The 13949-nt window shown below is 40.8% G+C and overlaps 1 protein-coding gene across 1 annotated transcript; it reads right to left on the bottom strand.

Moving 5' to 3' along the window:
* Positions 1–1000: 1000 nt before the first annotated feature.
* Positions 1001–2465, bottom strand: LOC105975508 (ethylene-responsive transcription factor ERF003). Its single transcript, XM_088822794.1, is given in 4 exon segments — positions 1001–1684; positions 1798–1877; positions 1880–2040; positions 2354–2465. Coding segments are annotated over 4 exon segments (852 nt in total). The 3' UTR covers positions 1001–1185.
* Between the last annotated feature and the right edge of the window lie 11484 nt (positions 2466–13949).

The raw sequence follows: 13949 nt of genomic DNA, 5'->3' as shown, positions 1-13949 counted from the left end.
ATAGTTACATTTTCTTTAATATATATTTATTTTAAATTTTGGATTGAAATTGTATAGTTAGACAATTAGTCAAATGAATGCGCGTGGTAACGTTAGCCCACTTTTAATGGCTTTATCGACAGTATCATACCTAGAGATTATATTTTGTCTCGTTTAGGAAAAACACAAACCTTTCTCATTCATAAATTTGCTCTCCCTATTTGGTCAAAAGGTCAAATATAAAAATTAAAAATTAAAAATTAAAAATTAAATTTAAAAAAAAAAAAGTAAGTAGTGAGAAGCAGCTGTTTAATTTTCTGGTGAAAATTTTGACATAAAGCTACTAATTTACAAAAGACTTGTTCCTCTATATTAGACCATGAATTCACCCCCTTTTTCATTATGGCCCCCTTTTTTTTCTTAAACATATTCACATTTTACCATTTTCGAGAAACGGTTGGAGCAAGTGAGATTATGACAATTGGTCCAAATTGCAAAGTCGAGCATATCACACACGGTTGACGTAATGTGGTTTAATCTTTTGATTTGCGAACTGTTATACGAGAGTTTTGGGGTTTACGTACCCACTGCATTTCACTTACCTACAGAAGGGTTTCGTTGCAAAACATTAATAACTATACTAAATGTCTCTTTTATATAGTAAATTAAGTTTCTATGGTTTACGAAGAAAATGCACGAGTATATATATTTGCATTTTGAACCAAATTCTTTGTGTTTCGATAATTTTATTTTACGTAAAATTCTCCTCTATTTTATCGACTGCTGCATGTACCAAAGCTTTAGTCTCTTCTTGGTACCGAACGAAAACATGCACGAGAAAAAAAAAAAATTGTGCAAAATTCTTATCGGGTTCGTTTTCCTCATCCGATCCTCTTAAAATTAACTACCTTAATTGTTAACATAAAACAATAAAAATAAAAATTCGAGTCAAGAAGAATGAACACAGAGATGAATTAAAGTGCAATAATTCTTTCAAATTAAATGAACTAAAAAAACAGAATTAAACCATGGAATAATTAATTGATGACAAATTAAACTCCCACAACTCTGTTCGGGCCGGGCCAGCTACTTACAGAATCATCGGCGCACCAACGTTGTTCGTAACAAATATTCGTCAGAAACATGAAGAATTTGTGGAATTAAAATTAAATTTAAAAAAAAAACAGTAGATAGTGGTAAAAATGATCAATTATTATCCATGAAAGAAGAACAGAGCTCAACGGAACCATAATCGAGCAACTCTTGGATCATCTGCTCAATGTGTTCGTCGTCTTCTTCGACCGATCCGTTGTACTTCTCTCCGGCGGAATAATTAATATTATTCCGATGATCGCCGGTGTTCATCATGACGACTTCGTAGTTAATATTGTTGCTCGCGCCGGTTTGATCGAAACTCGGGGGGGCGTGTTCTTGTTGTCCGTTCGTCGTCGGCGGCTTGGAGGAGGAGAAGGCGGCGGGGGGTTGTTTCTTGGCGGCCGCCATTTTCAGGGATGCCACGTGGCATTTCTGCAGCTTGGCCATGAGCGTGGCCGACAGAAGCCTCGCCGACGGCGACTGGGGCTCGTGCGGGTTGTAGGTGAAGTTCGTCCTGGCGCGTGGCCCGCACATGATCCTCGCGGCCTCGTCGTACGCCGTCGCCGCGTCCTCCGCCGTCTCGAATGTGCCCAGCCATATTCTCGTCTTTCTGTAAGCAAGAAAACATATATACAAGTTATTACATATACATATATATATATACGAATTTTGCAGGCATAAGGTGGCGGAATTATGAGGGAGATGGAGGAGGAGCTTGCTTACAGCAAAGGGTGGCGGATTTCGGAGACCCATGAACCCCAGTGGCGCTGGCGTACGCCGCGGTAGCGTTGCTGCGGTCTGGCCATGGCGGCGGCGGCGGTGGTGGTGGATGCTTTTTAAGTGTTTGTGAAAATGTCTGAGAGAGAAATGTGACAATGTATTGTGGCGGTGGAGGGATTGTTAGAAGCAGAGCAGAGCGCGTGAGGAGAGTGGTTATGTTATGTAAGCATACTTTGCGGCCTTCATCTGCCAATTTAAAGTGTATATGAGAGTGGGCCCCACATTATTTATTTAATTATTTTATTTTTCCTTTTCCTTTCCAACGTAAATGATATTTATTATTTAAAAGGGGCAATTTGCTATAGGTCCTCCTCTAAGAGATTATATGTGTTAAAATCCATCTAATAAACTCTAATTTCCAGCAGATTTTATTATTTGTAATTTGTCAAAAATACCCCTATCAATATATGGTAAAATAAATCCTCAAAATCAAATCCCCTAATTTTCTCCATATATTATACATCAAATTCGAAAATTAGGACTGCAAATCTCTTGATACCGATTCTTCCCTGTTTTTTCAGAACCAAAATCTCCACAAATTTTGAAGCCTTCCATAGGTTTGGGTGTCTGAGCGTTTGCAATTTACAAGGTCGTTTGCAGTTTGTCTTCATTCCCTTTTCCTTCGTTCGATTTATTGTTTCCCAATTTGCATTTGTGTCGTTTGCTGTTTAGAAATTGTTTGTTGTTCGGTAACAACTCAGGTTGTAAAAAACGCACCACCGCTACGAACGCCGCGCCACTGCCGCAACCGCCCGCTTTGTCTCTGTAAAATGCAAATAGCAAACTAATAATTAAAACTTGCATTATTGAATTTAAAACAACAAACTACCTATGAATTCACCAAATACAAACAATAAATCGAACAAGTAAAAAAATCAGCATCATCTAATTACAAACAATAAAATGAAAATATGATATGCAATATCTAAATGCAAATAATAAAAATAAAAATACAGAACAAAAATATCATACATATCATAAAAATGCAAAAAATAACAATAAAATTATAAAAAAATATTCTATCAATGCAAAAATAGCAATTTGCAGTTTACAACAAAATCTACTGTTATCGATTGCAATTTGCAGTTTGCAACAACAATTTGATTTTGTTGTTTCATTATTTTGTTGTTTGCTATTTATTGAACCAAAATCAATTAGAAATACAAACAAACATTATAAACTCACTACAGATAAATACAAAACGAGAAAAAAAAAACTCACCTTGTGCAAGCAATGGGCGATTTATGTTTGTTGTCCGCTTTTAACTCTTTCACCGAAAAATCATCTAATAATGTAAAGCTTCAATTTTTTTTTTCCTTCCCTACAACATAATCCAAAAGAATTTGAATTCCAAAGGAAAAAAAAAATCGAACAGATGTAATCGAGAAAGGGTATAGAGAAAGAAAGAAGTTGATCGGAAAAAAAAATCGAAAAGTGTTGATCGAAAAGAAAAAAAAAATCAGAAGAAAAAAGCCAGAGACACGAGATGGAGAGGAAGAGAAATATGAGAGATTATATAGGAAGAAATATACGTAAGATTGAAGAGAGAGATTGTATGAGATTTGTTTTCTTATTAATTGAGGGTGTTTATGTCCATATACTAATTGTTTTATTTTATTTATATTATTTTTATGTGATAAAGGACCTATGCCTATATTCATCTAGCAACTAGGATCTCTACCTAAATAAGTCCAGAATAAGGGGTGTCTAGCCAATTTCCCCTATTTAAAAACTCCGAAAATCAAATCTATATTTATAAACATTAAAATAACTTATCTTTTGTTAACAATTTCCATTTTATGGAAATTATCACTTACTATAAGTACACTATATAAATAAGTATCCTCTTTAAACATACACTATATAGAAAGTTAGTAGAAAACAAAAATATTAAAAATAAATAATTACAAATGTACAGTTAGGGTAGGATTCTTCACGGTTTAGTTTCAATTTTGATAATTGCTGAAAATTATAGTTAGAAATTAGTAGATAATAATGACAAATTAAAAAAATAATGGCATAAAATAAAATATAATTGCCACATGATTTGATCATCTAATGATAATTTGTTTATATTGTCGCAATAGTCATGCGAATGCTACATATTTTGCAGTGTAAAATCGATCATTAGAAGCTCGTTTGAGCACCGTGTGTTAATTTTCTAGGTTTAATTTGAACATATGTTATTATTTAATGAGTTACGAAGCTCTAGGGAGTTCAAACTCGATTCAAACTCGGTTCATCTTCAATAATAACTTAAACATAAGTTTGAAAGTTCAATCGAAATCGAAATAAGCTCGAACAACTCGATTTATGTACACTTAAATAAAAATTAAAAAAAATGAATCTTTGTTGTAAGGTGGATGATGAAATGTATATTTATGGAAAATAAGGATTCTTAACAAGGGGGGATGGATTCACAATTTTTATATGTATATAAAATATATATACATATATAAAAACAGTAGAAGACATGGAGATTTTTGGGTGTACAATTATATAATTTATATTATTGAATAAAGATAATTGAAGACAATACATATGTGGGGGTGGTGATCACAATTCACAACAAAATATGATATTTCACAATTTTACTAAACAAGGAAAAACCTGCCCATGTGCCCCCAATTTGACTCTTACACTTTATTATAATATATATATATATATATATATATATATATATATATATATATATATATATATATATATATATATATATATATATATATATATATATATATATATATATATATCGAATTAATAATCAGTAACGGACCTAAGTCGGGACTGCAGTTAAAAACTTCTATAAATTAATACAATCAGAACTAGCAAAATTCTATTAATTTAGCGAAATGTATATTATCGAACTAATAATTTAGTATATTTTTTAAATCGACACTGAAACTATTATTAATTGAGCGATGTTATAAATTTATCGAGCTGATTTAAAAAATAATAATAATAAATATTTGTGTGAGTGAGGAATAATGAGCTCCCCTGGTCATGGGATTTTTGTTTGGTTATGGCTGCAATCTTTGACCGTTATTTCCAATAATAGATTACACAAAATCCAATGTTGCTACAAAATTTATTAATTATCATGTTGACATAGATTTTATTACTACCCTTCATTCACTCCTATGATTAGGTCATTTCTCACATGGATTTTTGAAGCAGCTACTTATTTTTATACTCAATCCACAACTAATTATATAGGTGCACTGGATAAATATGTACACCCTCGTATAATAGTTTATAAATAATATAAGAGGCATAAACTACGATAAATTAACCACGTGTGACATGTTCGCTTAACGACCGTTAACAAGATAATTCAGACTTTGGTCAATCGATACAACAGACAATTTAAGTTAGCAATACGACATATGTCGTCTATTCATTCGGTATGAAATGTGTACTCAATTCTATATTCATTTTTCAAAAGATGTAAACGGCTAATAAAAGTTCCAAAATCGTAGTAAAATTGAAATTTACGTAGTAACACGAAATAATTTACTAATTTGTCTTTTATATATAAATTATTAATTTGATTATTTTATATGTGAAACAAAAATAGAACAAAGGAAAGATTGCGCGTGCTTTTGATAATAATCACAAATATAGAGGATGGATAAATTGCAATGTGTTCACTTTATTCACATTTCACTCAATTACTTAGTGGGGCCTATTCTTATGTTATTTACATCATTCGTCCTCCATTCATGTTTTATTTTTCCCCTCATCCAATTTTTATTTTATACAAGTATTGGATATTGGATTTTAACGTGCTATGCATGCATCGATCTATATAGTTTGATACTTTGATTAGAAGTTAGAACATAATACTTTTATTATTATATATAGGGTAAATTACAAACACTCCTGAGGTATGGTCAATTTACGGAAAAACTCCTCTTGTTTGGATAATTACATCTACCCCTCAACTATGATTTTTTTCTTACACCTCCAATCTTATGGTGTTAAGTTCAACATAATAATCTAGATTTCGTGGAATGTACTCTAGTTTGTTCTCTTTTTGTGTAGAAATATAGTTTCTGATGCATCACAATCTGATATACACAAGTCAAAAAACACTTATTATGATCATCTTGCTTCAAAATGTATAGTTCGAGTGGGATAATACGGGTACAAAAGTGATAGTATTCCATATGATCTCGAAGATTCCACTAAATTTGAGGAGTTGAGGGGGTTGTTGTAATTATCCAAACAAGAGGGGAATTTTCGTAATTTAACCATACCTCATGAGGGTGTTTGTAATTTACCCTTTTATATATATATATATATATATATATATATATATATATATATATATATATATGTATATATATATTATTTTAAATTCTAGTATATTATTTAGCTAGTTACTTTTCAATTGTCACTATTAGTCCAATTTACTAATTAATTAGTTGAGAGTAGAGATTATTAACTTGCAGCAAAAGACGAAATTCCTCGCCCCATGATACGGGCTTGATTGACAATTAATAAATAAACATAAGCCCATTAGAGTAAGCCCAATACGATAGGCCCATAATGAAGAACCCATGATGTCTTAGCTCGGTACCGTGAGCGAAGTCGTCGTATGGCGCGAACCCCGGAACTACTTGGGAGTACCTTAACTCGCTAGCCCAATACCAAACGAGGTAAGGCGAGCCCAGGACAATACAGGCCCAAGATACATGACTTGGGGGAAAAGAGAAACCCTAAAAAAGGAAAGCCTTGGAGGCCAAGCTTTCCTCATCTATAAATAAGAGAATCAACACACACACAAAGGGATGAGATTTTTACACTAACCACTATTACATTGCATATACATTTTTCTATTTCCGATCACTGACTTGATCGTCGGAGCTTTCCCGCCGGGAACCCCTCCCGGCGTTGCAGGTTTATTCACCCGGAGTACGAACGGAGCTGGCTTGAGGAAGACGAAGACCTACGGACTAAATCAAGTGGCGCCGTCTGTGGGAAAGGCCTAAAAATCAGGAGAAAACAGCTTCCGGGAAAAATCAGATCTACCCCCGGAAGTCCAGATCTGAGCTGAGAACGTGGAGAAAGAATGGACGGAGAAGACGCAGTCACCCGGAATTTGCAGAAGGATTTGGATGCGGTAGCCCGTGGTGCACCGGTTGACCCATCGTCCGTTCAGAAAGATAAATCGGGGTGTAGCTTCCTTACACCTGAAAAGGAGGGCCGGATCCCCTTCGCTCCAAGCAGCCCCTCTTTCGAGTTCCAGGATGGCGAAGCTGCTTCGAGAAGGCCAGCCACAACCCCCGCTCAGGCTCCCAATGAGCGCACGTATACCCGAGACGAGGTGGAAACCATGATCACCGCGGCCATCAGAAACTACACCCAAAGTTTACCTCACGATAACCGACTCAGGAGGGATCCCAGACATTCCCCGAACGAGGGACGAGCTGATGACGAAGGCGACAGTTATTCGGAAAATCGAAGAGGTGATAGTCATAGAGTCAGGACCGAGGTAGACAGCCTGAGACGCGATATGAATGAATTAAAGGCCTTACGGAACAGGCCAGCGCGAGATCTCGTGGGATCTAGCCCTTTCGCAAAACACCTTGATGATGACCCCATACCAGCTAGCTACCGACCCATTTCGTTCGAGTACAATGGCACATCGGATCCCGCCGAGCACCTAAGCCGTTTCAACAATACAGCATCGCTTCATCAGCTCACAGAAGGGGTGAGATGTCGTGCCTTCGCTACCACTCTAGCCGGATCTGCTCAGGCCTGGTTCGGTTTGCTGCCTTCCGGGAGCGTACAATCTTTCGAGCAATTTGCCAAGGCTTTCATGAACCAGTTCGCCAGCTCAAAGAAGTGCAAAAAAACCTCCCTGTCACTATTTAGCATTCGCCAAAAGGAGAAAGAAAGCCTCAGGAGTTACATCAAACGGTTCACCTCGGCCACCCTGGAAGTCCCGACCACCAGTGATGAGGTACTCATGGCAGCTCTTTCTCAAGGACTGAGAGATGATGAGTTTTTCCGAGCTTTGGCGCTGGAGCCGTCCCCTGATTTCGATAACCTATTAGAAAGGGCATCTAGGTTCATCAATTTAGAAGAGGCCCGCCAACAGAAAGTGGAAGAATCTCACCAAGTCGCAAACGCACGAGTCAGCGAAGTAAAGAAAGGCAGGGAGCTCATGTTACCTCGCAGGGATGCCAATGCCCCTAGTCGGAGTATTGTCCCGGATGCTAAGGGATCTCGTTTTCAATCATATCAACCCCTTACGGCTCCTCTGTCCCAGGTGTTGTGCGCGATTGAGAAGAGGGCTGATCTACGATGGCCTCGAACTGCTCGCGGAGCCCCCCGTCGAGATCCAACGTTGGGTACTTTTTGCCGTTTTCATAATGAATATGGACATACGACCGACGATTGCGCACATCTGAAGGACGAAGTGGAACGTCTCATTAGAGATAACAAAATCGGGGATTTTGTGAAGATAGATTCACCTCGGGGACAAAAGCGTGAAGCCCAGTTTGGGAACCCGCCACGAGCACCGCCACCACCACCAGCACCGAAAAGAGGGTACATTCAGATGATTTCGGGGGGTCCTACGGGAGGAGATACTCACCGGGCTAGGAGACGCCACCTCGGTAGCCTCAAAAATAATCATGAGGTTTGCCAAATCTCGACACCGAAGTATCGTCAATATCCCACTATCTCGTTTGGTCCGGAAGATGAAGCGGACCTAGAGGATTTCCATTGTGACCCTCTCCTCATCACGATTAACGTTGGGGGGTATGATGTCGCTCGCGCCTTCGTTGATCCAGGAAGTTCGGTGGATGTTATATCCTACGAATGTTTCCTGCAAATGGAGCTTGACCTCCCAATCTTCCCTGTCACTACTCCGATATTCGGGTTCACGGGGGGATCCTTGACGCCGGTTGGACAAGTTAAAATCCCTGTCACTATAGGAACGCCACCTCGGGCACGCACTCAAACTGTCAATTTCGTCATTGTCGAAGGGTCGCCAACCTCGTATAATATCGTGATAGGGCGACCGATGTTACATACCTTTCGGGCGGTCCCTTCAACCATTCATCAAAAGCTTAAGTTTCCAATTGATGGAATGGTGGGAGAGGTCAGGGGCGACCAAGCCCAATCGAGATCGTGTTACGTCGAAATGGTTAAGGTAGCAGAGAAAGGCCGACGCGAGACCCTTACCAAAGAAGATTTGGGAGACGAGAAGCGTCCCCGAGTTGATCCAGAGGATAAGGTTAATCATGTACAACCCATGGACGAATTGATGACAATTGACCTCGTCCCCGGGATGATGAAACAAACCCGGATAAGTAAGGATTTAGAACCACCTCTCCGAGATGAGTTGATAGCTTTATTGCGGTCTAATGAGGATGTTTTTGCTTGGCAACCAAGCGATTTGACCGGTATATCGCCACGAACTGCTGTACACAGGCTTAATTTACGACCCGAGTGCAGGCCCGTCAAACAAAAACGGCGACACTTCGGTACCGAGAAAGACGAAATCATACAGAAGGAAGTTCAACGGCTTCTGGAAATCGGACACATCCGGGAAATTCAGTTCCCTACATGGCTGTCTAATGCGGTGTTAGTACAAAAAGCCAATGGCCAATGGCGAATGTGTATCGATTTCAGAGATTTAAATAAGGCCTGCCCGAAAGACGATTATCCTTTGCCTCGCATAGATCAGCTCGTAGATGCCACTGCTGGATGCGAGTTACTTAGTATGATGGATGCCTCGCAAGGATACCACCAAATTCCGCTAGACAAAAAGGACCAGCCCGCAGTCAGTTTTGTCACCGCCTCAGGGACTTATTGTTACGTGGTAATGCCTTTCGGCCTGAAAAATGCCGGAGCCACGTATCAGCGATTAATGGATAGGATGTTTCGGGCTCAACTCGGACGCAACATTGAAGTTTATGTTGATGACATGTTAGTCAAAAGCAAGAGACGCTCTACGCATCTCGCAGACCTAGCTGAGACCTTTGCAACTCTTCGTTTATACGGAATGAAGTTGAACCCTGCTAAGTGTGCATTCGCAGTACAAGCTGGGAAGTTCCTGGGATACATCGTTAATCGGGAAGGCATCAAGGTAAACCAAGATAAAGTAGAGGCCGTACTTCAGATGACACCTCCTCGTTCCATCAAGGAAGTCCAATCCTTGGCGGGGAAAGTTGTAGCTCTGGCTCGGTTTATATCTCGAATGGCTGATAAAAGCCTGCCTTTCTTCAAAGTGCTAAGGAAAACAGCTCAGTTCGAATGGACCACCGAATGCCAGCTCGCATTCGAAGCATTAAAACGATCCCTTACTTGCCTACCGATTCTTAGCACCCCCGAAAAGGGCGAAACCCTGTTTGTATACTTGTCAGTGGGCGATGAGTCCATCAGTTCGGTGTTGTTTAAGGAAGTTAATAATCAACAAAGGCCGATCTACTATACTAGTAAGATCCTCACTACGTCGGAAAGCCGATATTCCGAAGTCGAGAAAATAGCGTACGCACTGGTCCTCACTACGCGACGACTCCGGCCTTATTTCCTGTCGCATACCATGGTGATTCGCACAAGCTTACCCCTTCGGCAGACACTAGGTCAGCCTACCGCGTCAGGGCGAATTGTTAAATGGGCCATCGAGCTGGGACAATACGAGATCCAATACCAACCCCGTACCTCGGTCAAAGGACAAGCGCTAGCGGATTTCATCCGAGAAACCACCAGGATACCCATCGAAAAAGAGTGGAAAATTTACGTGGATGGCTCCTCTACAACCTCGGGAGCGGGGGCAGGGATAATAGTTATTGATCCCACTGGAGCGGAGGTCGAGTTTGCCGTTAGATTACCTCGGGTTTCCAATAATGAAGCAGAGTATGAAGCCTTTATCCGAGGTATGGAGATCGCTCAAGAGCTCGGAGCGCGAGTGGTGCGAATATACTCCGACTCCCAATTGGTAATACACCAACTCGAAGGGGACTACGAAGTAAAAAACGATAGAATGAAGAATTATGTAAATAAAGCCCGAGCTGTGACAGAAACCTTTGAAGTCTGTACCATGCATCAAATTCCGAGAAGCGACAACCAGCGAGCTGACTTCCTCGCTAAAGTCGGGTCGTCAGTCGTCGATTGTATTGAAAGAAAGATCACCATCCTTATTGCCCCTACCCCAACGCCGGGTGTAATGGTAATAGACGAAGAGCCGGATTGGAGAACACCGTTGTTCAAATACTTCAGAGGAGAGCGAGCTGGTACCAAGAGGGAGCAGCACCGTTTGGCATATAAGGCAAGGCACTTTTACGTACGGCATGGGACATTATATAAAAGAAACTTCACCACAGTAGATGCAAGGTGTTTGGGAAAGCAGGAAATAAAGCATGTTCTGGACGAAGTACATCGAGGTGGTTGTGGTGAGCATGGAGGAGCTCGGGCCCTCATGCAGAAGTTATATCGGGCAGGATATTATTGGCCCGGTATGAAAGAAGACACACACCGATACGTTCAACACTGCGCACAATGCCAAAAATATGCCCCACTTATCCATAAGCCGGGAGAAGAGATGATCATCATGAGTGCTCCATGTCCCTTTGCTCAATGGGGGATTGACCTAGTGGGACCATTCCCGCAAACAACTGGCCGGAAAAAGTTCATCATTGTTGCGGTAGACTACTTCACTAAATGGGTTGAAGCTGAGGCCTTATCAAAAATATCAGAGGACGAGGTCATGCACTTCGTCTGGAAGAATATATGTTGTCGGTTTGGTCTGCCTAGAAGCATCGTATCGGACAATGGCACTCAGTTCAACGGCAAGAAAATTCGTTCGTGGTGCGAAGAGATGAAGATAACACAGAAATTCGTGGCGGTAGCACACCCCCAGGCTAATGGTCAAGTGGAGTCCACAAACCGGACCATTGTCAACGGTTTGAAAAAGAGACTGGACGAGTTAGGGGGAAGTTGGGTAGACGAACTGCCCTCAGTCCTTTGGTCTTACCGGACAACAGTCAAAGCAGCTACTGGCGAGACGCCATTTCGGTTAACCTACGGGACCGATGCTGTTATCCCGGTCGAGGTGGCAATGGACACACTCCGCATCACCACATTCGATGAAAGGACAAACGATGATGCCCTGAGGACACAGCTGGATGAGGTTTTTGACCTACGAGAAGCAGCGTATCTGCACATGGAACGAAGTAAGAACATGATCAAGGCTCGATACGATCAAGGGGTACGGTCTCGTTCATTCCAAATCGGTGATCTCGTCCTACGACGAGCTGACGCGCTAAAACACACAGGAAAGTTAGAGGCCAATTGGGAAGGACCATACATGGTCACAAAATGTTTGGCTGGTGGAGGATATGAGCTGGCGGACGTAGAAGGAAAACCATTGCCACGAGCATGGAATATCATTCATTTGAAACGCTTCTTCGCGTAAAAAAAAAAAAAAAAAAAAAAAAAAAAAAAAAAAAAAAAAAAAAAAAAAAAAGAGAGAGAAAGGAGATCGAGGCAATTATGTCAGCAAAATCGAGATACACCTTGTACAGGCAAAACAACCATTAATAAACATCCATTTTCCGATCTGGGCTAGGCCCCGTGGTTTTTTCTCTCCTTATTTGGAGGGTTTCCACGTTAAAAAATCCTTGTGTTATCTATTTTAGTTTTCATTGTGGCGTTAACTCGCGTGTTTTACTGTGGCGTTAACTCGCGTGTTTCATTGTGGCGTTAACTCGCGTGTTTCATTGTGGCGTTAACTCGCGTGTTTCATTGTGGCGTTAACTCGCGCGTTTCATTGTGGCGTTAACTCGCGTGTTTCATTGTGGCGTTAACTCGCGTGTTCCATTGTGGCGTTAACTCGCGTGTTTCATTGTGGCGTTAACTCGCGTGTTTTATTGTGGCGTTAACTCGCGTATTTCATTGTGGCGTTAACTCGCGTGTTTCATTGTGGCGTTAACTCGCGTGTTTCATTGTGGCGTTAAATCGCGTGTTTCATTGTGGCGTTAAATCGCGTGTTTTACTGTGGCGTTAACTCGCGCGTTTCATTGTGGCGTCAACTCGCGTGTTTCATTGTGGCGTTAACTCGCGTGTTTCATTGTGGCGTTAACTCGCGTGTTTCATTGTGGCGTTAACTCGCGTGTTTCATTGTGGCGTTAACTCGCGTGTTTCATTGTGGCGTTAACTCGCGTGTTTTATTGTGGCGTTAACTCGCGTGTTTCATTGTGGCGTTAACTCGCGTGTTTTATTGTGGCGTTAACTCGCGTATTTCATTGTGGCGTTAACTCGCGTGTTTCATTGTGGCGTTAACTCGCGTGTTTTATTGTGGCGTTAACTTGCGTGTTTCGTTGTGGCATTAATTCGTGCGTTTCATTGTGGCGTTAACTCGCGTGTTTTACCGAGGCAAGTTAAACTAGAAATGGAAGCAAAGTACCGCGATAAAATCAAAGAGGCTTGCGAAAATCAGAGTAATGACTGAGTTGAGGAAATCATGGAATAACCGTCGATATGAGTTTAAAAGATCATCAGTTCAATTCGAATGCAAGGAAAAGTTGCTAAGTCTAAAGAACTACTCAAGGTAAACATGAATGGCAATACTTAAACAAATGAACTCCTGATATATCGATATAAGGAGAGCAAAGAAAAATTGTTCAAACACATACAAAAAAGAAAGATTGTTCAAACACATACAAAGCACATAATACATGAATGGGAAACAGCTGAAATTGGCTAAGTCTTCTTCGGCGACTCCACCCCGGCCCCGGTTTGATCTCCGACAGATGGAAGAGGAGAGGAGGCAGGGTCCGACGGCACCCTGTTGAGGTTCGCCATTGCATCGATAGTTTCAACATCACCAACCAAATCGGTGATGATCACCGAAGAGCTTCCCTGGCGAGAGAAGTCCACAACGAGCTCTCGATGTACCTCCCTCCACCATTCTAAGTCAGGGTCTTCATTCACGTCGCCTTCGAAACCCGGGATAACATCATCCGGTAAGTCCTCGGCAAGATCGTTCTCGACTAGCGGGAACTCGATGCCAGCACCGCTTAGTCGTTTCCGAACAGCTTTCACCGCCTCCGAAAAGAAGAAGCGAGCTAGGCCAGACG

This window comes from Erythranthe guttata, chromosome 9 (assembly GCF_056151865.1).
Source record: "Erythranthe guttata isolate IM_541 chromosome 9, IM_541, whole genome shotgun sequence".
In the NCBI taxonomy this organism is placed as follows: domain Eukaryota; kingdom Viridiplantae; phylum Streptophyta; class Magnoliopsida; order Lamiales; family Phrymaceae; genus Erythranthe; species Erythranthe guttata.
Note: the sequence above shows the minus strand (reverse complement) of the source record. Positions and strands in the feature narration are given on the sequence as shown.